At 35.8% G+C, this 23,804-nt stretch overlaps 1 protein-coding gene across 1 annotated transcript; it reads right to left on the reverse strand.

The window, feature by feature from the left end:
- Nucleotides 1-20,142: 20,142 nt before the first annotated feature.
- On the reverse strand, nt 20,143-23,430 carry LOC121204966 (sm-like protein LSM2). Its single transcript, XM_041075877.1, has 3 exons — nt 23,198-23,430; nt 22,895-23,053; nt 20,143-20,439 (listed from the first exon to the last, which is right to left on the reverse strand). The coding sequence occupies exons 1-3, from the start codon at nt 23,198-23,200 to the stop codon at nt 20,320-20,322; spliced, it is 282 nt and encodes a 93-aa protein (XP_040931811.1). The 5' UTR covers nt 23,201-23,430; the 3' UTR covers nt 20,143-20,319.
- Nucleotides 23,431-23,804: the final 374 nt, after the last annotated feature.

A 23,804-nucleotide genomic window follows, 5' to 3' on the forward strand; every position in this document is an offset into this window, starting at 1 on the left:
TGTAACATCCTTAATTGCATCACTTCCTTTGTCAATGACATTTATACTGACATTCTGAAGACCCCTTTCAATAATTAACAGTGTGCTTCGTGGATTGTCTTGCTCGGGGTATATCATTCCTGCAGATGTAAATGTTTTTGACAAAGGAGGGTACGTTATGGGCTCCTATTCTATTTCTCGGCCTAAGGTTCTTGCGATCCTTTTTTCCTGATCTTTCTTCCATTGTTTTCTTCTTTGACGTATATTCGGCTGGAACCCCAAACCGTATCGGGCCTTGTGGTGTACTGGCTTTAGAGCCTTGACTACTCCTTGCAGATATCTACCTAAACCTTTTCTCGCTCGAGCTCCCCTTCCTATAGTCAATTTGACACCCATTCTAGTATTTCTTGACAGTTTTGGCACCGAAATTCTGTTTCCCTCAGCGACAAAAGTGGCATTGACAAATTCAAGGGATTTGAAGGAACATTCCACTGCGTCTTTACTCACTTCGATGTATGGTGCGTCTGTATAAATAGATGCTACAATGTCTTCTTGCGTCTTTACTCACTTCGATGTATGGTGCGTCGGTATAAATAGATGCTACAATGTCTTCTTCTCCCTCGACAGTGACCAAATAGCCATCCATGATAAATTTCACCTTTTGATGGAGGGATGATGGGACCACTCCAGCGGAATGGATCCAAGGTCTTCCCAAAAGGCAGTTATATGAGGGTGTAATGTCTATGACTTGGAATTCGACATCATATATGTAGGGACCCACTTCTAGAGGGATCTCGATTTTTCCCATGACTTCACGCCTTATCTCGTCGAATACCTTTACTGTGGAATGGCAAGGCCTTAGATAGGAAAAATCCATCGGGATCCGGGAAAGTGTGGCCAAAGGCATGATGTTAAGTGCCGATCCATTGTTGATGAGTACGTTCGGTATTATATAACCCTTGCAGCGGGTTGTGATATGCAATGCTTTCACGGAGCCTCTACCATTGGGTGGTATTTCATCATCACTAAAAGAAATGAAATTATCCGCATTTAGGTTATTCACCCATCTGTCAAGCTTCTCAATGGATATATTGTTTGCCACGTAAGCTTGATTCAACACCTTTAACAAGACGTTCCGGTGTGGCTCTGAATTTAACAATAGAGATAATACCGAGATTCGTGCTAGTTGTTTACTCAATTGTTCCACTATGTTGTACTCACTGTGCTTGATAAATTTTAAGAACTCCTGTGCTTCCTCCTCATTCACAGGATTTTTAGTTTCTTGCACGGGTGGAGTTTCCTGCTCCACTTTGGCCTCATACATCACTGCCTTTCCTTTTAGTTTCAAATCACTATTCTTCTTTGCCGGCTCGACTTCTTTAGAATAGCACCGCCCACTGCGGGTAAAATGGCCTACCTTCCCAACATCTCCAGTTGTGGCTTCGAACTTTTCAACTTCAGGTGTGACGATGTTGACGTCATATTTCCATGGTATCGCCTTGTCGTCCTTGTAAGGGAAAGGAGATGGTACTTCGATTATTACTTTCGGTTTCACCGGCTCCTTCTTCGCGTCGTAATAAATTACTAACGGCCAATCAGCGCTATAAGGGAGAACTGATGATTGGCTGTCAGAGGCGCATACTTCTCCTTCGTTGGCCTCTTCCCTTTTGTTAAGGACCTTAATCTCCTTATTATCCATCCGGTCTTGAAGTAACCTTTTAAATTCCTCACACGCTTGAATGTCGTGTCCTACAATTCCATGGAAATCGCAAAATCTTTGACCTTCTTCTCCGAAAATTCTATCGGGGTGACAGAGCAATCCTTTTTTAATCAGTACCTCCCAGATTTTCTGCAGAGGCGTCCTTATTTCTAAAACATATCTTCTGACTTGCCATTCGTCCTCTTTCCCCACTGCGCTTACATTCCCTTCGGTATGGTTAGGGAACGGGTTCCCAATTGCATTACTGGCACTATCGAATCGTAGGATGCCCGCATCAATGAGTCCTTGAACTCTCCTCTTAAAGGCTAGGTAATTCTCCATGGAATGTCCCTGGTTCCCAGCATGGTATGCACAACTAACGTTTGGATCGTACCACTTCGGGTATGGAGGTTTAAGGGGTGCCATATAATGGGGAGATATTAGTTGTTTCTCCAAAAGTTTTGGGTATAATTCCCCATACGACACAAGGATATGAGTAAATTGCGGTCTCTTGGGATTGGACCTTGCGGGTCTTGGTTCGTTTCTGGGTTGGCTTTAAGCGGGTACAGTGTTTTGTGGGAATGTGGTGACGGGTCTTTGGTTATTCATGGCGTATACGGGGTAGGAAGGAGGTGGTGCTTGGTAATAAGGGGTTTGAAGGGGATAATAGAAATTCGGAGGTGGATAATTCTGAGGTCGGGGTGGGTTTGTATATGGATTAGGGGTATAATGGCTTCCTATTCCCCCCATATGGGCTTCTGGTTCCTTCTTCTTCATGGGCGCTACCCTTCTAGAACTGTCAGAACCTTCCATCCTTCCACTTTTTATGGCATTTTCAATAAGTTCCCCGGATATCACAATATCCGCAAAGTATTTCGTGGCACTTCCTACCAACTTGTCATAGAATGGCACTTTCAACGTATTGATGAAAATGATCGTTATCTCAGTCTTAGTCAGTGGAGGCTCTACTTGGGCCGAGATATCTCTCCACCTTTGCGCATACTGTCTAAAGGTTTCTGCTGGTTTCTTTTCCATCATTTGTAGAGTCATTCGATCAGGCACCATATCTGATACATGCTTGTACTGCTCACAGAATGCTGATGCCAAGTCCTTCCAGGATCGAATCTTTTCTCTACTAAGTTGGTTGTACCACCGAAGAGCCGACCCTACTAGACTATCATGAAAACAATGTATGAGTAGGTTATCTTCGTTCACGTAGCCTGTCATCTTCCGGTAGAACATGATGAGATGCGCTTTTGGGCATCTTTTCCCATCGTACTTTTCAAAATCAGACACCTTGAACTTCAGAGGCAGAATTAGATCGGGCACCAAACTGAGTTCTTTAGCGCCTAGTGCAGAGAAGACTTCAGTGCCTTCTATCACTTTGAGTCTTCCCTCTAGACTCCTATATTTCTCATTCGCATCGTGATTATCCAATTTCAACCTGGCTATCTCTGTTGGATTGTCCAAATCTGGAACGAGTGGATCAGTAGGACTAGCCCCTGGGTTTGATACGAACGTTCCTTGCCCCAGATGAGTAGGTGGCGCAGGTCGTTACTCTAGGCCTGTAGGTTCCCATTGAACGTACCCTCTTCGTGTTGCGTGGGTGTACGGTGGAGTAAATCCTGGTGGATTGGGTGGATCTTGATCGTGATTAACCCTTGACTGTGGTTCCACAATGTCAGGGTTCATAGGTCCCTTTCCTTTTACTAGAGCTGACATCATTTCCATCAACTTGGCCATTTGGTCCCTTTGTTCGAGCGATTCTTCTCGAGACCTCACCATTAAGTCTCTTGTCTCTTGCTGCGACTTAGCCAACTGCTCTTGTAATTCCCTTTGAATTCTTTCCATCCTTTCAATCTTTTCATTGAATTCGACCTCCATTACTCTAGCTTGTCGGCGCCTTCTATACGAATGACGTGGTTCCAGTCTTGTGGTATTACAACTGAGAATTGTATGTTTTAACCTCAGCGAACGATTATGGGATATGCAATGAATGAATGAATGCATAAATGTCAAATGAATGTTAGTCATGAAAGAAATGCAAGAAGTTGGTGTTGATTTCAAGATAGCCCCTATTTAGGCATTTCATTCATCAAAAGAGTTCATTACAAAACATTTTGCCATTTTTGATTCAGCTATTACACAAACTTCCTAGCTATATCGCCATATTTCTTTACTCGTGCTAAGAATTCTGATATGTTCGATCTTCGACTTGGAGGGAATTGGCAAATGAGAATTTCAGTTTCTTCCGATAGTTGTACCACGTGCATGGCTACCCCACAAATTTCATTTATCAAACAGTTAAGTTGCATTTCTTTTTCTTGGAGGCCCTCTTCGTAAGCATGAATGTCTCTATCATATTGACTATTCTTTTCTTCCAAAGCCTTCAAGAGAGTATCTAGCTATTGTTGACGATCTTGCAGCATATCTTCTAAATCCCGTATCCTCTCTTTTAGTTCTTGACGTTTAGATCGACTAGTCATTACCTCGGCAGACACAGCTTCATATTCGACATTCTTCTTCCTTAGTTCTATCATAGCCCGCGCAGCCTTTTCCTCCTCTTTCTTCGCTTTCCCTTTCCAGAATTCCATCCCTCCTTTGATGTTGCTAATTTCTTCTTTCCATTCTGCCGACGACTTGCCCAACCCACCGTTCTTTATTGTGCCTCTTAACTTCTTATTTTCCAGATGGAGATCCCTTAAGTCATTTCTTACGACTTCAACTTCTTTTGTACTTTCTCGGTTCTGGATTTTTCAATCTAAACATCGATATTCAATTAGTAGTTTTCCTCTTGAAGAGCACTAAGGTCCTGAGACATCTTGGCATTTTCTCGTTCAAATTCTTGTCTTGCCATTTCTAACTCAGATGACACTTCTTCCGAGAAAGGATTCTGGACGGTATAGTTTGTTGACAAGATTTGTTGACTCTTCACCCGTTGCTTCCTCTATATGTCGTAATCTTGGGTGAGAGTGTCAGCGTATAAAGCTAATTCTATGAGATGAATTCTTTTCCAAGACTTTGCAGTGCCTCAGACCTCTTCATATAGCCTTCACCCGCAAAAGCAAACTCGGATTGCGCTAATCCTCCAGTGGCGGATATGAATTGTCGTGAAGAAAATTACCTCTAGACCATTAACGGAGCGTATCCAATTCCTCCCCATAGCCCGAGTAGTGGTACCCAATCTTGATTTCCAACCTTGTATAACAGAACTGAAGGGCAGATCCATGGTGCTCTCCAGGTTACATCTTCAGCTTGAAGGTTCTGAAAAATTGAGACCCAATGCTGTTCAATGACTTCCTTTGGCCATTCTTTCTTGCAATAAGCTTCTAACGGGGAAATTTTTTTTGAAAACATATGGAACGGTGTGCGCTCTACTTTCCAGAAGTGACTCAAGATCCAAACATTGAACAACTGCATGCATCCAATAAATCGTCCTTCCCCTTTCCTCCGACAACTACTCAAGGATCTGAAGGTCTCGGCTAGGATAGTCGGGACAGGGTTGATTCCTTGTTTTAATCTTTCAAAGAAATCCACCACTGCAACTTCTATGTGTCCAAGGACTTTCGGGAAGATGATCAAACCGTAAATGGCCAAAGCGAATAGATTTATCCTTTTCAGCATGTCGGGATGGTTCAAAACCAAATCTCGTAGGGAAGACCATGGAATGCAAATGGTTTCATTCTTCTTCTTTATCTATTTTTCGGCCCGTGCGTCAGTCATGTCTGTCAATCTCACTAACTTTTTCTTGAAGGTCATCGGCTTAGGCTCCTTCACATATACTTTATAAAATTACGCATTTTCAACACGAAGAAAAGCAACGTACTCCTCTATAGTCGGAGTCATATCTTCTCGATTGAAGGTAAAACATTGGTAAGCCGGATCCCAAAATCTGACCATGGCTTGGATCAATCGTTCGTCTACGTTGACGGTAATCAAGTTGGCTATGTCCCCATATCTTTCAGTGAAGATACCCCTAGTGTCCGAGTCCCACTGATTCCAAACCCGAACCAAATCTTCAAGGTTATTCTGCTGAACATTCACAGTTATGTGCTCGGGCAGATTAGCAATACATCCCTCCACTAGACTATCCCCTTTTTCTTTCTGAGTTTTTAGAGACCAGTCCCGAACCACGGTATTCTTCTCTGTTGTTTGTATAATTGACTCTTCCATTAGAAACCCGTTTTTTGGCAACCAATCTCTAGTCAACACCTTCTTAATATGATGCCTATAATGAATGATGCAAAATAAGAACACAGACAAATATCTTGGTTAGTATACAAATATGAATTACGGAAGATCAAAATAGAAAGCGTAAATGTCAAAGAAATAAAAGGTCAGAGGCATTTCTCCCATGTACTTATTTTGGTGACTATTAACGAATGGAGGTTCGGCATGGCTCTAATTAGGTGGCTCGTACGGTTCACTATATGCAGTTTCAGTTCTATTCAGGTACTCGAATTGTCCGTACTATCATCTGCTAAGATTAGTACGAAGCCTCGGTCGTAGCCCATCACAGGCTCACGAGTTCAATTCGAGGGATTACATTTACTTATGCCTATGCGAAGGGACAAGTTAACTCACGAAAGCATAAGTCATATGTAACCCGAAAGTATTCACTAGCCTGTGCGGAGGGACGAGTTAACTCACGAAGGCATAGCGTTTACTTTCACTTAAACAGACGGAGCCCAGGTAGAGAGCTCATGTTATGCAAAATGCAAGTGCGCGGTGTGTGGGGAGAAACTAAAACCATAAAACTTAAGGCTGAAAAACAAAAAAGGACAAAACGAGTTAGAAAAACATTTACAACATAATGCGAATGCATGACTTTTTGAAAACAAAAATTTGAGGATCACAACTAAATGTTAATTTGAACAAGGAACTTTGAAAATTTTGACAACGCGAGTTTAACTCCAGACAAGACTCTCAAAAAAGATTCCCCAGTGGAGTCGCCAGCTGTAGCGATGTAAAATTTTTTTATCTCGGTCGCTAATTGTGGCGATTTATTGAAAACTTGAAAGCTGAAGTTTCATTTTAAAATAAAAAGGGGAGTCGCTACCGATCCTTTTTATAGGTGTGATCGGACACCTAATAAATTTATTTTTAAAACAAAAAGAAGGCCGAGTTTAGGTCTACGTTAAAATCCAGAGAAAAAGTAGGGTCGAGAGTCGGTTACGCGCGAGGAAGGTATTAGCACCCTCGCGACGCCCAAAATTGGTATCTTGTAAAGCACGTGTTGTCTTGATTTTCAAAAATACGAGTTCAATGTAACATTTAGTCGTGATCTAGTTGAAACACGAGAATTTTCAATTCTTTCGATTTTTGAGAAGGTCATACCGTTTTAACACCAGCCAATTGATGTTCACCCAACATAGCGATGAAATCAATGACTTAATGTTAAATCGGTACGTTGCCTTGATTATTGAAATCAATTAGAAAACAAGAATATGATTTTCGAAGTAATGCAAAGCAAAACTGATATGGAATAAAAATAAATAAATGAAAGAGCTAGGTATATATTGAAGCAAATAATCAATGTGACAATAATAATAAAGATGTATGCGATATTAAACGTAATACTAGAATTAAACATGAAGGGGAAACAATGAATATCTATACATAGTAATGACATTAAGAATATGTACGTAAAATAGGATGAAAAAGGTTCACATAATAATACTAATATGGGTACATAATATATACATATATATAACATATTTAAAGTGAACATATACAATATACATATATACAAACATATACTAATAATAATGACAATTTAGAATAATAATAATAATAATAACAACAATAATAATAATAATAAACGTATATACACTAAATAATACATAATAATATTAAAATAAAACAATGAGTGGCAATAGTGAAAACAATAAGTGTAGTAATGAATAATATATTTACGAAAATAATACTATACAATAAGATAGATGCATTAACATTAGTAATAAATATAATAGGAATATAAATAAATAAGATAATAATATATACATAGTATGGTATTAAAAATGTATAATAGTATTTAAGAATATATACATAAGATGATATAAAATATGGACATGGAATAGTGTATAAAAAGAAAATATAACTAATAATATTGAAAACATATACGTAATATATCTAGAACATATATGATATATACATAATATATAAGAATATATATGTAATAAAGTATCGAAATTTGTACATGATGTGTATAAAAATAAGGTGTTTAAAATACATACATAATATGGTATTTAAGATGTACATATAAGATAATACAATAACATAACTAATATGGTCTTAAAATATATACATATGACATAGTATTTAAGAACATATATAAGATAATATATATACATGGAAATAGTATAAAATATGACCAAGAATATTGAAAATATGTATATAAGATGACATATAAATAATTTAAACTACAATAAAAAAAATATATATACATAATAATAAAGATATATACTTAACATAGTATAAAAATTTGTATACATATATATATTATGAATAAGAGTATTATTAAAAAAAACTATAAATATATAAAAGTGTATATATATATATGAATATTAATTGAAACTAAAATAATGTTAATTATAATAGGAATATACTAATAATGATATGAATAATAGTAATAATATAATAATAAATATATAAAAAACAGAATGATGAAATTAATAATTAGAGTATCAAAAGTATAAAAAAGGACTAAATTGAAAATAAAATATAAAGCACGGGATAGATTCTAAAATCAAAATAAAAGAGAAAGACTTATTTGAACACGGGCAAAACTAAAGGGGATCAAAAGCGCAATATTTCAAAATGCTGCGCAGTAAGAGGGATTAATTTACAAATCAAATTAAATTTCAGGGCCAATTTATAAATAAAAATAACTTGATTGCAAATGCATGAAAAAGCGGAAGGGCTAAATGCGCAAATAGCCCTTCCACTGAAAAACACGCGGATCCTGTTCGGAGCGGGTCGGGTTGACCCGACCTGGGGCCAAAACGACGTCGTTTTCATTAAATCGAGGGGGACCAAAACGGTGCGTTTTGGTCCCTATAAAAGCCAAAAAAAAATTTAAAAAAAATTCATTTGTAACAGCAGAAGAGAAAAAAAAGAAAAAAAAAGAGAGAGGGGAGTAAGGAGAGAGGGATTTCCGGTGGGGGGAGAGCACCAGTCTGTCACTGGACCACCGCCGGCGCCGGCGTCGGCCACCGTACACGATGGCCGGAAAGGTAAAAAATTACTAATTTTTCTTTTTTTTTGTATTTATCTAATATATATATGTGTATAAAAATGAAATCTTTGTGTATATGAATGTACGGATGCGCGTGTGAAAAAGAAAGTGTCGGCTACCTTAGACTGCTTATTGCTTACTATTTTTCTTCCTTCGATTTGGACTGATTTCTTTTGTTTTACAATCTGGTATTCGTATGGATGTAGAATGGCCTGCTTTTCTTTTTTTGATTTTTTGTATTTTCAAGAATATTTTCCTCTCTTTTCATTCGAAGGAAATTCCCCATACATTGGTTTTCATTCGGCTTTTAAAGCCGATTTTGTTACACTGTATTTCCTATTTTTGCTGCTGTTGCGTGCTTGACGTGCAGGTGGTGGTTGGCGACGGTGGAGCAGGTGATGGCAGAGGCATGGGCGATGGGACATTGCGGCGCTGGGGTGCTCAGCAGGTGGCTAGGGTTTCAGCTTTTCTAAAACCCTAGTTAGGCCAATGGGTTAATTAGGCTTGGGTTTTGAAATTGGGTTTTAATGGGTGTTGGGTTTAGTTGTAATGTATTTGGGTTTATGATTGGGCCTCTCGGTTTAGATAGGTATTTGGGGTTTAGTAATTGGGTTGCTGTGGGTCTGATGGGTTAAGGTTTAGGTGGTGGGTCTGATTGTAAATGGGGTTTAAATTTTAAGGTATGGTAATGGGTTTAAATATTGGGCTGAATGGGTAGTTAGGTTTAATTGTAATGGGTTTAGTGGGTCAAAATTGGTTTGTAACAACTCAAATCAAATAGTAATCAAATTTTACATCTTTTACCATTTAGTTCTTTTTAATTAATTAATTAACGAAATGTTAAAATTTTTCGACGAAACTTTAATACCACTTTAATGACACTCTGTAAATATTTATAAACATATTTACGGCTCGATTTATAGAAACAAGGTCCCGATACCTCATTTTCTAAAACCATTTGACTTTAGGGTCTTACCACTTGAACTTAATAAATCGCTTATATAATAAAAATTACTATATGAAAAACCTTTTTAAAACCATGTTTGACTCATAAGTATTAAATAATTACGAACTTACTCGTCAGATTTGGTGGTCCCAAAATCACTATTTCTGGCACCACTAAAAAATGGTTTATTACATAATTAATCGATTAATAAGGTGTTCTTATAGTATCTCGTCGGTGTGGACATAACGACATTGTATGCCCTAAGTTCCTACAAAACCTGCATAACTTTGGTTGGTTTGACTTCTCCTAAATATCCATATTATTTTGTATCTGAGTAAATATTGGTAAACCTTTTGGTTTGCGATGCAATGAACATTGGGTAACAACTTGAATGGAGCGCTCGATATTGACGGCCACATACTTACATCTGGGACCAGTAGGAATCCATATCTTCACACGTTATACATGTGTTGTAGTTTGTACACTTTGTTCACAAAGCTCATGTGATCCAAACGTACGGAGGAACATGTTGCAATTGTATGAGTGTATAGAAAACAAAATGTGTCAAATCTCCCACAGTCGTAGGTTCATTGTTTCAGGTGTACACAGTATAGTCCGTCAAAAATACCTTGGTCGGTTCTGTAGAACTCTGTAACCCGAAACGATAGGCTTTCATGTGAGTGACACATTGAATGCATACAGTTCGCTCGTGTTGTAGCCTCCCTAATTTCTTTCATAATGTCATCACATCAAACATGGCCACCCTTTATCTATCCAACATATTTTTCTGCTCGTTTTGGAAAACGTTCTGCCAAATGGAAATGTGTTTTTTCATAATCGAGGTTATCAACAAATGGCGTGTTCCCTTCAATACGGAATTGATGCATTCTGCTAGGTTTGTCGTCATGTGCCTATATCATAAACTCCGTCAAACAATTGTGTCCACTGATCGAAGGGTATGTTAGAGAAGTACCTTTTGCTGACATTGTTAATAACCTATAAGTTTTCTAACATTTCATAGAAATAGTGTTTGATGAGCTCGAACCCTATCGAGGAAAGTGAATAGTTTATCCATTAATCCCAACATTTACTGACCGATTGAATATCAGACAATTGAAATAGTGGCAAATACATACCCATGTTAATCACTTGTGCACGTTGAGCTTCAAATTTGTTTTGTCTGTGGTAGTTTGTTGCAACATGTCTTAAACAATACCTATGGTGTTTACGATCACAAAGGCTTCCCTGCCGTTCAATTGTAGCCAATATTCTAGGTCCTCTGTCGAATATGACGCATATATCATGTTGGGGGACAACATGCCTTCTCAACCTAAACAGAAAGAAATCTCAATCGTCCACCTTCTTCGATGGCATTATTGCAAAGGCAATTGGCAAAATTTTCCAATTGTCATCTTGTGCCACAACCAACCACAACCGATGCATATATCTCCCGTACATAAAGGTGTCGTCGATTTGTACCAATGGCTTACAGTATTGGAATGCTTGTTGACATTGCTTGAAAGTCTAGAAGAAACGATGGAACACTTGTCATCCATGGACCAACCGATTGTTGTAGTACGTAGGCATCATTTTCAAATCAGTTACGTAACCTAAAATGTACTGCTCTAGTATCTGACACCATTGCCACAAATCATTGTATGACGCGTCCCACCCATTATGCATCTTTTCCAATGTCTTTTGCTTTGTGATCCACTCCTTGCAGTACGATGACGTGTAATCCAACTTGCTATAGATATTTACAATTAAAATCGGCATAACAATCTTGAGACTCGCTTTCACCATAGGTAGTATTATATTTGCGACCATCTCCAAATCCAATTTTGAATGATCCTATAAAATACATGCAACAACATGAGTACATTAAAATTAAGAATTCAATACCCCAAATACAAGATGTCTTGACATAGTATCCTCGACAACACACATATGTAGAATGTTATATTTCTTTATGGTCCACAATCCCGTCCTTTTCTTAACAGAAGCCATGATTTTTCATGCACATCTCTTGTCTCAAATTGCGCATTTTGCCTCGAATTTATTAGATTGGGATTTAACAACATGAAAGTTTACCTCAAATTCATTGTCCTCGTCATTCTCAAATCCACCAGCATCTTCAGGGTTGGATGTACCCTTGCCGATGGAGGTCGTAGAGATTACATCATCCGTTTTTTTATATAGTTGTCAAAACAACCAAAATCACCTGTTGATTTCCAACCACTAACATTTGATGTCATACCCTTATAAGTGTTCCTAGAGTTGAACATTGACTGATCGAAGTTCAAATTGAAACCACTAATTGAGTGTCATGTCATGGTTTAGTATTTTGGGTTACCACTAAACCTCTACTGCTAGACGTTCTTCTTGTCGCGGTTGAAATCTATGAGTGTCTTCCCATTGATGATTCCAGGATACCATAATGGGAACTGTAACCTCCCAAACCCAGCCTAGAAATTATGGCTAGATTGAGAAGGCTACATTAGCCACCGAAATGGCTAAACTAACTTACATTACTTTTGAAGACTTTAAATAAACTCATTTTACAGAAAACCATAGTTGTACTTTGAGTTAGCTTAAAAGCCTTAATTCATTAGGTTGTGTATGCTTAGGATTCATTTTATTGTTGACAGTGTTGTTTTAGAAAAACCATTTTCTTATCGCTCTTCTTTAAAAAAAACTTGAAGTTAAACTAATGCAGCGGAAAAACCATTTTTCAAGTCATTTTGGAAAATTAGTTGCCTTATCGATTTATTTTTCAAAAACAATTCTTTGCAATGTCGTGGAAACTAGGGAACAATATCAAATTTTACTTAAGCCCGATATCTTGCATTATTTGATTATTATGTTTGAGTAATCCATGCATGCAAAAATCCCCCAAAAAAAAGTTACCAAGCCACAGATTAGAAATAATTAAAAATTACAAGCCAAAATCAATAAAGACTTAATAATACTTATTAAGAATAGTCCGAGGTCCAATGTGATTCTCTGAATGCCGAGTCCGGTCCTAATTTCGAGGTTTACCTGAAAAGTAAAACACTATTGGGGGTGAGCTTATGAAAAGCTCAGTGTGAGTCGAATAATTATTTAAACGGGAAAAAATATCAAATACAGTGAAACATATTATGTAACGCCCCTTACCCGTGTTCCACATCAAAACAGGGTACGAGTATTACCAGATCATAATATATATCATTAAACGAAACCGAAATAGAAATATGTCATCCAAATAGATAATGTATCATTATAACACATGTCTTGAACAATATTAGCCAACTTCAATGGCTTATACAAAATAATTTGGTTAAATAATGTAACCAATATTTTAAACCTAGGCAATTATGACACATAACAAAATAACGAAGCCTACTATACATGCCATAATTCAAAAGAAATGTTTAGTTCAAATACCCAAAAGTATTGATAATGTGGCAAATCTTCAACGATCCTTAACTCCCGAGCAATGCCAGACGACACTATAATACAAAAGAGAGAAAAGAAAGTAAGATTATATAGCTTAGTAAGTAAGTATATAAATAATAATTAAAGAATCTAATATGTTTACACATTAACTCAAGTGTATTTACTTTTAATTTCAATATTTACTCCACTTTGATTGAGTTGTCTCTCCTGCGTCATGTTCACTAAATAAATCATAACTTGAGTTACAAAACTCGAAATTCAAATCTGTAAAATTTTCCTGAAACTAGACTCATATAACTTATTACTAAGTTTTTTCTAGAATTTTTGGTCTAGCCAATTAGTACAGTTTATTAGTTAAATTTTCCCCTATTATACAGCTTGACTGATCTGACCTCTCTTCACTACAAGTTTAATTTCTCCCAGTACACAATTCAAATAGCCATGAAACATGTTTCATTTAAAACTATACTCAATAAGGGATCTAGACATATAAACTATATTTCATAATTATTTTTTTACAATTTTTAATGATTTATCAAAGTCAGAACAGGGGATCACATAGTCAATCTGAACAAGTCACACACAAATATAAATATCTCAAAATATAGAGTTCCTTTTCTTCTATGTTTTGTTTATATGAAAATAGACTCATTGATATTTAATTTCATATCTCATTCAGCCTCTAATTAAATTTATACTATTTTTGGTGATTTTTCAAAGTCACGTCACTACTACTGTCCAAAACAGTATTATTGCAAATTCACTCTTTCACACTTTCCTTGTATTAACCTCACTTAGCATACATATCACTATTCATTTTCACCACATTTCATACATCACAAGTATAAGTCCATGATTACAATGCCACCGTAAAATTATCCCGTTGAACAATTCGGATCAATCCTCGATACTTGATGTTTTCAGGACACTGCCCCACTATCATATTTCATATAATTCGGCTCTCTTGTACACATGGTGAACACTTAGTACCACCCATGTGACCTAGCCAATTTATCTCGTAGCTCTCTTGTCTACATTGTGTCCTTCACTTGGAATCACACATGCGACCTAGCTACATTTATCTCTCCCGTAGCTCTCTTGTCTACATGGGATACATTCCGTATAACACATGTGACCTAGCTACTACATAGTATCTCGTAGCTTTCTTGTACACATGATGTGCACTCAGCACCATACATATGACCTAGCTACGCTCCATTTATATTATTCAATCTTTCCGAATGTTCAACCGGGATTTCTCTCTCTATTACTTATTTCCATTCCTCCAATAGTCGATTTATGCTTCAAAATTATCTAAAATACATATAATAGGCTGAAATATAAAAATGTAAATGAAGTTAATGTATTATTTACATACAAACTTACCTCGGTGCAAAATATAGAAATTTTGCAATTTAGTCCAAAACCTTTTCCTTCCCCCGTTCGAGATCGATTCCACGCCTTTCTTGATCTATAACAACACATTTAGCTCATTTAACACTCATACTATTTATTTCAATCCAAAAATCACATTATGGAAAAATTACATTTTTACCCCCTAACTTTTACAAAATTATGATTTTGTCCCTAGGCTCGGAAATTTAATTCCAGCCCTTATTATTATGTTTTATGACATGCTGATCATTTTTCCCTTCTATGACAACATCAAATTCTCACTCTAACACATAGTTATGAACAATAGGCATTTTTACCGATTATGCCGTTTTGCTCGTTTTAGCTAAAAATCGCTTAGAAAAGATCGTTCTCCTAACTTCAAACATTCACATTCTACCATAAAACATCAAAATACATGCATATCATTCATGGGTAAAATTTTAAACATAAATCCTAACTCGAAATAATGGTAGAAATAGGTAGACCGAGCTACGAGGATTTCAAAAATGTAAAGAACATTAAAAACGAGGCTTGAATGCACTTACTATTGAGCTTGAAAGCTTGGGAAAAAACCCTAGCTATGGAGAACATGTAAGTTTCAGCGAAGCTTGAATGAAGATGAACACATTTTTGTGTTATTTTTCCCATTTTATTTCATTTAATATACAAATGACCAAAATACCCTTACTACTAAACTTTCTTAAAATTCCATCCATGTCCTAATTTTTGTCCATATAAAGTATAATGGTCTAATTTCCATTTAAGGACCTCTACTTAAAACCCCCATTTCAATCAAATACTTTATGAACTAGAACACACATTTTTTTACCTTTTTCAATTTAGTCCTAAATATCAAATTAAACACCCAATCGATAAAATTTCGCAACGACATTTTCACACAATTATGAAATCATAATATAAACACTAAAACTTAATCAAAATAATTTCTTTCAACCTCGGATTCATGGTTTCGAAACCACTATTCCGTTTTGGCCCTAAATCGGGCTGTTACATATTAGCAATAATAGAAGAAAACAGAACATCAGAGGAATTTCTTGTCATTATATAGCCATTATCAAATTGATGTCAAACCGTGTATGAACATAGGTCATCATTCATTAAAGTAACAATCATTAATTTCAACACCATTCAATACAACAAAATTTTAATGCGTAGCATAAATCAATAACATTCGAACATGTCGTGCACATGATGCAATGCAAAAAGGTTCCTACCCATACCATCTGCTATACACCACGAGTTCCCCAGAACCCGTCTGCCAAACTCCAAAACATTATGAGCATAGCTCGATGTGGTAAAACCATTGAATAATCAATAATGCAGAAAATCTGCCGGATTTCAAATAGTGTGATACAATCGCCAATAACATATAATATGCGATAAAATCGCCAATCCCCTCGGTACTCTAGGTGCAATGCACTGACTACGAATAATGCGAACTTAATATGCCGTCGGTACTCCATGGAACTCCTCCGTTAACCACTAAATCTCAACCCAATGCATATGTAATATGTCACACAATCTCATACATAATCATATCTCAATACTTTTCACATTCATTTGACATGCTCAGCATGTCCTCAATAATTACATACTTTCAGTAAATGGAAACAGTGTTCCAGTCTTTCAAATTACCATTGTGTTGGTATCAATCAATATATTTCAATTTCACATACTTTATGGATTTTTATTGTGCATAAATAACACCCTTTTTAGTACACAATATAACAAATATCTAATGCTTTTAAATCATACATAAGCTTAATATCTCAACACATTATATCATTCAGCCAAACATTCTCATATCTCATAACTCAAATATGCAATTACAAACTCAATCAGACATTCATACTATCAAACTAGCAATTTTTCCAACATGTCAATCTTTTAAGGCTCGAAACATACCTGATTCGGTCACTTACAAAATCAATAATTTGGCTATTAATCCAATCCAATAAAAAATCTAATTTATCAAATATAACATGATATTTAACATTTTCAAACAATTTTATGAGTTTAGGACCCACACCTTATTTTTCGCTTCCTCGTAGCACATTAGCGAATCTTTCAATTTTCCTTAATAGTTCCTTAAACGAACCTAAACCAAAATTCAGTATAAATTCAATAAATTTACCATTAAACCAGCCCCCAAACACCCACTTATGAGTTCAAACCAATCGTTGAAATTATAACTATTTTATGAACCCAAACTAGTTAGATTTCTTACACTGTATCGATGAGAACTGTACGTACAATCATTCTTCGCCTTTACGGATGATTTGGGACGTTTGGGTCTAATTCAATAATATACTGGAAAATTATTAGCTAATTAATGATTAAATTCCTTAATTTTATTCAATTCATAGCCTTTTCCCAACAACTTTGTCGAAACAACAAACTAGTTACCCTTAATTGCACTTACGCTTCACGATTTGTGGGATCCGAATGACTAATTGATCAAGAACATTTTTCCCTAATTGAAATGGGTTTAAAATTTTATTAGGAGGGTTCAAGAACTCAAATTAATGCTGGAAAAATATAGGCAAGAACCAAGAAACAAAACAACCCATTTCCTTGAACAAAGGCACACGCACCACCACCCATGGTCGCCAAAATTGTGGCTGAATTTTAAAATTGTTTGAGATCTCATTAAATTCTGGAAAGATACATTTGAAATCATTTAAAATCCCCCAAATTTCAGATATGGAAATTTAGGTTTTTAATTGGCAAGATTAATTAAGAAATTGAAGAAACCCAAGCTAGTAGAGAAAACCGATAATGGCACTTTCTTGGCAATGTTCGAGATTGATCTTGGAGTTCAAGATTTCAGATTTGGGGCTGATTTAGATGAGGATAAATGAAATAAATATAATAAAGAAGATGGGGCACAATCTTGACGCAAAAAGAAAAAAAAAAGAGATTATAAAATGGGAGGTGTAGAGGACGACATTAATGGAGGAAAAGAAAAAAAATAAAATCAAAGAGGGGGAGAGGAGGAGATGAACGGTTAGGGCAATGAGGAGGAGGACTAAAAGCTTATTATTTGTGAAAAATTAATATTTATACCTAGGTTAACTAGGCTTGGATGGCTCACACATTAAAACAAGGGATTTTTGTCAAAATTTTAAATTATTTGTAGAGGAAGGGAATTGAAGTTAAGACTAAAGGATAAATTCACTAATGTTTAACCATCAAACCGATAACTCATTCTTGATATAATTTGAAATATTTATTTTAAAAAACAAGGCATGTCACATACTAGGGTTTAAGGCAAAATTTGAAAAAAAAATTGAGAGAGAAAGGATTTGAACTTGAGTTTCAAGGAATATTTCACTAACAATTAACCAACAAACCAATACCTCATTTATTTCCTAAAAATGCATAGATAAATTTCAAAAATTAAGACATGACCACTCTCTCTCAATTCACAAACCCAATTCTACTAACCCCTAATTTTTAGGATGTTACAGGAACTTTCTAACAAAGTAGTGAACCCACCGTACAACTGTGTTATTAGACTCTCAACTTTTTACTTCGCTCCAACCTCTCGAACTAGAACATATGTCGACCTCTGACCGCATTCATTTGTGTTTGCAAACTTCACATTTAACTTGAGTATTGGTGGTCCACTAGCAATATGCGTCTGCATCATCACCTCCATCCCTCTTGCACTTCTAATATTGAAAGCATTATATTTAACAAGGTCGACCGAAGCACAAAATCTATATTTCAATGATGATACTCTCATCTGGTTGGATTCGATGATTTTTCACCTAATTCTTGCACGCAGCTTCAACAATTGTATGTTAGGGTCAATAGCCAACCGCTTTGTGCTCTCCGATGAGAAAACGACCCATTGCCGGTGTCACAGACTTCATTGTCATAATAAACAACAACATTAACTTGTCCACTCATTTTCAACGAAAAAAATTGTTTCACATGTTCGAAACAAAAACATTAAGTACAAAAATATAGTTGTAATTATATATGGACAACAAAAATCGAGCTTTACTTGATACAATTACGTGTTTGCTCCAAATTATGCCTTATGAAATGCCTTACGAACTTCCTCCTCTTGCGATTCTTCTTGCAATTTTGTTTATTCAAAATTGTCTTATGACACTCAATGCTGAAAGCCATCCTTTTATAAAGTCAGGGTGAGTGGCGATTAGTTTAGGAAATTTTCCCAGGATATCTCACAAATGAGCGGGAAGTTTGCATGCATTGAATTTGGTAGAGGGAAAACGCTCCATGTAGGGCACGTTTTCAATGACATGTCAGAAATATTCACTGAAATGAGCTCAATTGGGTGCCCTTTCAATGCATTTTTCTGACATTGCACTTAAAGCACGCCCTACGTGGAGTGTTTTCCCACTAACAAATTCAACTCCTAAAAATTTTCTACTCACCCATAAGATATCCTGGGCTAATTTTTTTGAAAAATTCTAATTGACCTCAACCTACTGTATAAACTATAGGTGATCAAAATTTAATTTCATTGAAAAATCGAAAAAAAATACAAATGAAGAGTTAATCAAATTAAATAGTTTGAGTTTCGATTTTGAATCGAATTAAATTTTACAATTCGAATCATTCGAATAAACGATTGGTGTAAATACGATTGTTGTAAATATCCTTTTGGAACATGTCATTTTTTTAAAATTACACCAAATTGTGCTCTAAATAATTTAAAAATAAGATTAAATTTATATCTCAAAAAATTATAAAAAAATTTCTAAAGAATATATAAAATTTAAAAAGTATAAAAAACTCTAAAATGTTAACCCATAAACCTTAAAATGCTTAACCTTACAAAACCTTAACCCTAACCTTAACCTTAAGCCCTTAACAAAAATTTAAACCCTAACCCTAAAACAATAAGATAATCCAATGCTTTCAGTTGGAAACGTTTTCAGCATATATAGCAAAAAAGCGAGTCTAACTAGAAGTGTTTTCCTGCCAATCCACAAAAAACGCATCCAACTAGGTGCGTTTTCATTTTTTTGACCTAATCTGGTATTTAAAAAAAATTCAATATTTTTAGAAATTTTACCCTATTTAAGGACTCACCAGCTCAGGTGAACTTTTGAAAGGAGCCAGAGACACTATTTTTTTAGTAAATTATTTCACATATTGCTAGCAAATGAATAACACATAGCCCCTTAGGGATAGTGAATTAATAAAAAATCAATCAACTTTAAAAAAAAAATGAGACACTATATTTAAGTACTTATCATGTGAAACTAAACTTTTTCAAGGTTTATGTAGGTTCATTTTACCATCATAGATATTTGTGAGATCTAATGAATCAAGAGAAATTCATTACATAAATTACTACCATTTGGTGAGACTTGATGCTTAGAATTGGAGCTCAACAATCCATATCTTCACAGCATCATAACTAGTTAGCATCACTCAAGACATGCATTTGGTAAGGAAACATTTTTTTCATCCAATAAAATTTGCCGATACACAAAAATCAAAAAGCAAGTTTGTCTACATTAATGCAAAAAGGAATAAATCCTGGATAACTTGTCACAATCTTTGAAGCAAAATATCTAAATCATTAAAAGCACACTAAATTTGTCAACAAAAGCTGCTTTTTCAGCCTCCACGAGCTTCTCTTCTAGTGGCATCATGAAGCAATTCAATGTCGACTCCGTCTGGAGGTAGTTGAACATATCTCACAACAGAGCCTCTGATGAAACAGTTCCTTACCGAAAGCTGTAACCAGACAAAAAGACTTATCAATTCAGCTGGACAATATTGAGACGGGGAAAACAGAGATGGCTTTGTCTAGACTAAGGCCAACATACCAGAAAACCTAACCAAGACACATTTTATGGGTACAGGGTAATAGGATATCACAAGTATCAGGTGATACTTTCAGGATAAGTTCAACTACAAGTAAAGATATTTCATGGCTTGGCACTGGAAGGATGAGGTCGAACTTTAGACCTGTTCATGGGCCGAGCTACCCATCCAAGCCCAAAAGCCTACCCAAAATTTAGGACGATTTGAGCAAAAATATTAGGCCCAAAAATGGGCTTGGGCAAAAAAGTTAAGCCTATTTAAAATATGGGCCAGGCTTGAGCTTGAACATTCAAGGCCCAAGCCCGGCCTGACCCAACCCATATTTTATATTATGTTACTTTTATATATTATGTAATTTAGAATACATTAAAAAAATAAACCTATACTAAATATATAATACTACTCCAATGTAAACATTAAAATAATATTAAAGATGAATATAAAAACTTTTAATAAATAAAAAATATATAAAATTATTAAATATTAAAATAAAAATATTTTAAAAAATAAAAAATAATATGGGCGAGCATAAAATGGGCTTAGGTTAACCTTTTGCAAATATGGGCAGGTTTGGGCAAAATTTTAAGCCCAAATTTCGGGTCAAGCCAAGTTTGGACAAGCATAAAGTATGTTAATATCATGCTTAAACCTAACTCGAATCAGACTTGACCCGGCCCATGAGCACCTCTAGGTCGATGTAAAAGAAAAATGGATGAAAATCAACAACAGGAAACCAATAGCGGATCAGGAGAAGAGAGAAGGAACCAACTTTATGTTAAGAAATACTATTCAGTAGCAATAAAGTATCTCAAAGCTATAGCAGTCTCTGAATCAAAAAGTTCACATATATATATGTATAAGAAAACTGGGATTTGCATGCATATCACTTGAATTCCATGCAATCAATACTCAACATGAAATGACTTGACATAGTCATAAGGCAAAAGAAAAACATGAAATTCAAAAAGAGGCAAAACCTAAAACAGAAAATGATTTGCAGATTGACATCAAATTTGATACAGTCCAACATCACTGCATTTGTGGCACACTTTAATGAGGTGAAAGTGGATGGATGGCCGGGAAGAGCATCAACCCATCCTATATATCACCAAACAAGTTGAATTGCCTTATCTTTTTTCTCTTTTCCCAGAGATTAGCAAGTTAGATTGCATTGCTACTCTTATTTTAAGCAGCTTAAAGCTGTATTGCGAATTTAGAATACACTATCCTGCCTAAATCTTCTTGACAACATCAATTATTATACCGGTTTTACACTGAGATATCCAATGCCAAACGTTAACATGAAATTCTTTCAGGTGGAGCGTAATACAGTCATCCAGCATCAATAATCCTACTTGGCAAATGCAAGACCATGTATCACCATGCTAACATTGACAAGGCATATTCTGTGCTACGAAACACAATATTTCCGAATCCAATTTTCCAACTGTTGCTCTATATAACCATTGGAGCAAAATAGGAATTATATCTTGAAACTTACTGTGAGATTACATTTAACCCAAGGTTTCACATTTGTCTTTACCCTTTTTGGCTTTATTTCGAACACCTTCAACAGGCTACAATGGAAAAGCTAATGAGCAAAGCCTCTATCAAATGTCCTAACAGATTGATAAGTGACTCCCATCTTGGGACACACCCTACCTTAGCTAGCTAATCCCAGAACGACGAATTCAACTTGATATTCTAGAATTAAAGGGTTTTGTTCTTCTCGATAAACAAGATCATCTAAACGTTGAATTTCAAAAATTCCCATTACAGTAAACTACTTGAAATTTTCATCTACAGATAAACCCTAGAAGTAAACTTTCACTGACAACAGGGCAAAGAAATACCGTTTATGCAAAGCAGAATAGAAAAAAAGAACAACAGCTGATAACAGAAGAACAGAAATCTTTTTTAGGCTCATCGTTTCTATACTATTGGAGGATTAAAACAACGTGAACTACTAACTAGTTAACAGAGAATTCATGAAGCAGCTACATTGGAACGAATTAAGTGGTAGACATTCAGTATAAAATCAGATACAAAACAAAATTCAAATAAACAATCAGAAAGGAAAGGCAGGGCATACAAGAAACCGAATAAACCCTGAATTCAGCTTCAATCATGCCCCCTGTTTGCCATCTCCCCCACCCCCCAAACAAAAAAGAAGAAGAAGAAGAAGAAGAAGAAGGCAGATTGGGGCGAAAGGAAAGTAGGAACGTAGAATACCCAAATCATTTCTTCCAAGTAACGACTAAAATGAAAAGAAAGGAAAAAGAAACCCTAACTTTTGTTAGACAAGCTAAGTAATTCGTTCATAAACACCCATGAAAAAAAGAAAAGGAAAGGAAAGGGGGAATACCATGTGAGGATACTTGTCTTGATCGACAACCCTAGTATTCTCGAGCTTGATATTGAGGTATTGATCAACGGAGTGAAGGGTTCCTCTAATAGCCAAATCGTTCTTCAGCTCCACCGTCACTTCTCTTCCCATCAAGTCTTTGAAATACGAAAAGAACAACTGCACCAATCATAATAAAAAAAGAAAAAAAAATCAAAAGGACGCCCATTGGAGAATGAATAGAAGAACATAGTTACGAACTCAATTGAATGAGAACAAACATATGTCATATGAAGGTTTGGGAGTCCCCAAAAAGAAGAATACCATGATTTTGATTCCTCTGCGTAGAAGGAGAGGGACGGGTTTCTGGGTTTTGCTTAGATGCGATGAAAAAGAAAATTTGATGGAGCGGAGAGCCGACGATTCGATTACTTATTTTAGTAGCAATTGAGTTTCGTTGGTTAGCCAGTAATGGCCGCTTCCTCGAGCTCTCATTTTGGGCCTTGAAGCACTGCATCAGCTATCCATAAAGCATGGACTGTGGCCTTATAATTTTACACTTGGGTTCCAAACTCAGGTCAAATCCTCATCTAAATATATTGCTAGCTGGTCAAGAAAAAAAACACCTTTCTTATATTGTATAAAAGAAACAATTTTGTCATTGTAGCTCGTTTCCTTTAATTAAACAAGTAAAGTTCTAGACTTAGCTTACAATTTAGCTGTTGTACTTTCTTTGGGTTAATCTCCCCTTCTCCCATCATTTCTCCCTAACTTAAATCTCTCTGTTCCTTTGTGAGTAAATCCTGTAAGAGCCAACTTTAAGGCTGAAATGTACTTCTTGCATGAAAAGTTTGATAAAAACAAGGATTTTTTTTTTAAAAAATTACTAAATAAAATTAATATAACCATATATAATGACCCTCTTAAGCAT

This window comes from Gossypium hirsutum, chromosome A08, assembly GCF_007990345.1.
Source record: "Gossypium hirsutum isolate 1008001.06 chromosome A08, Gossypium_hirsutum_v2.1, whole genome shotgun sequence".
Taxonomy (NCBI): Eukaryota; Viridiplantae; Streptophyta; class Magnoliopsida; order Malvales; family Malvaceae; genus Gossypium; species Gossypium hirsutum.

Coding starts and splice junctions, on each gene's coding strand:
- LOC121204966 (XM_041075877.1), bottom strand. Junction 20,440..22,894: donor AAGACAAGTATCCTCACATG/GTATTCCCCCTT, acceptor GTCTGGTTACAG/CTTTCGGTAAGGAACTGTTT.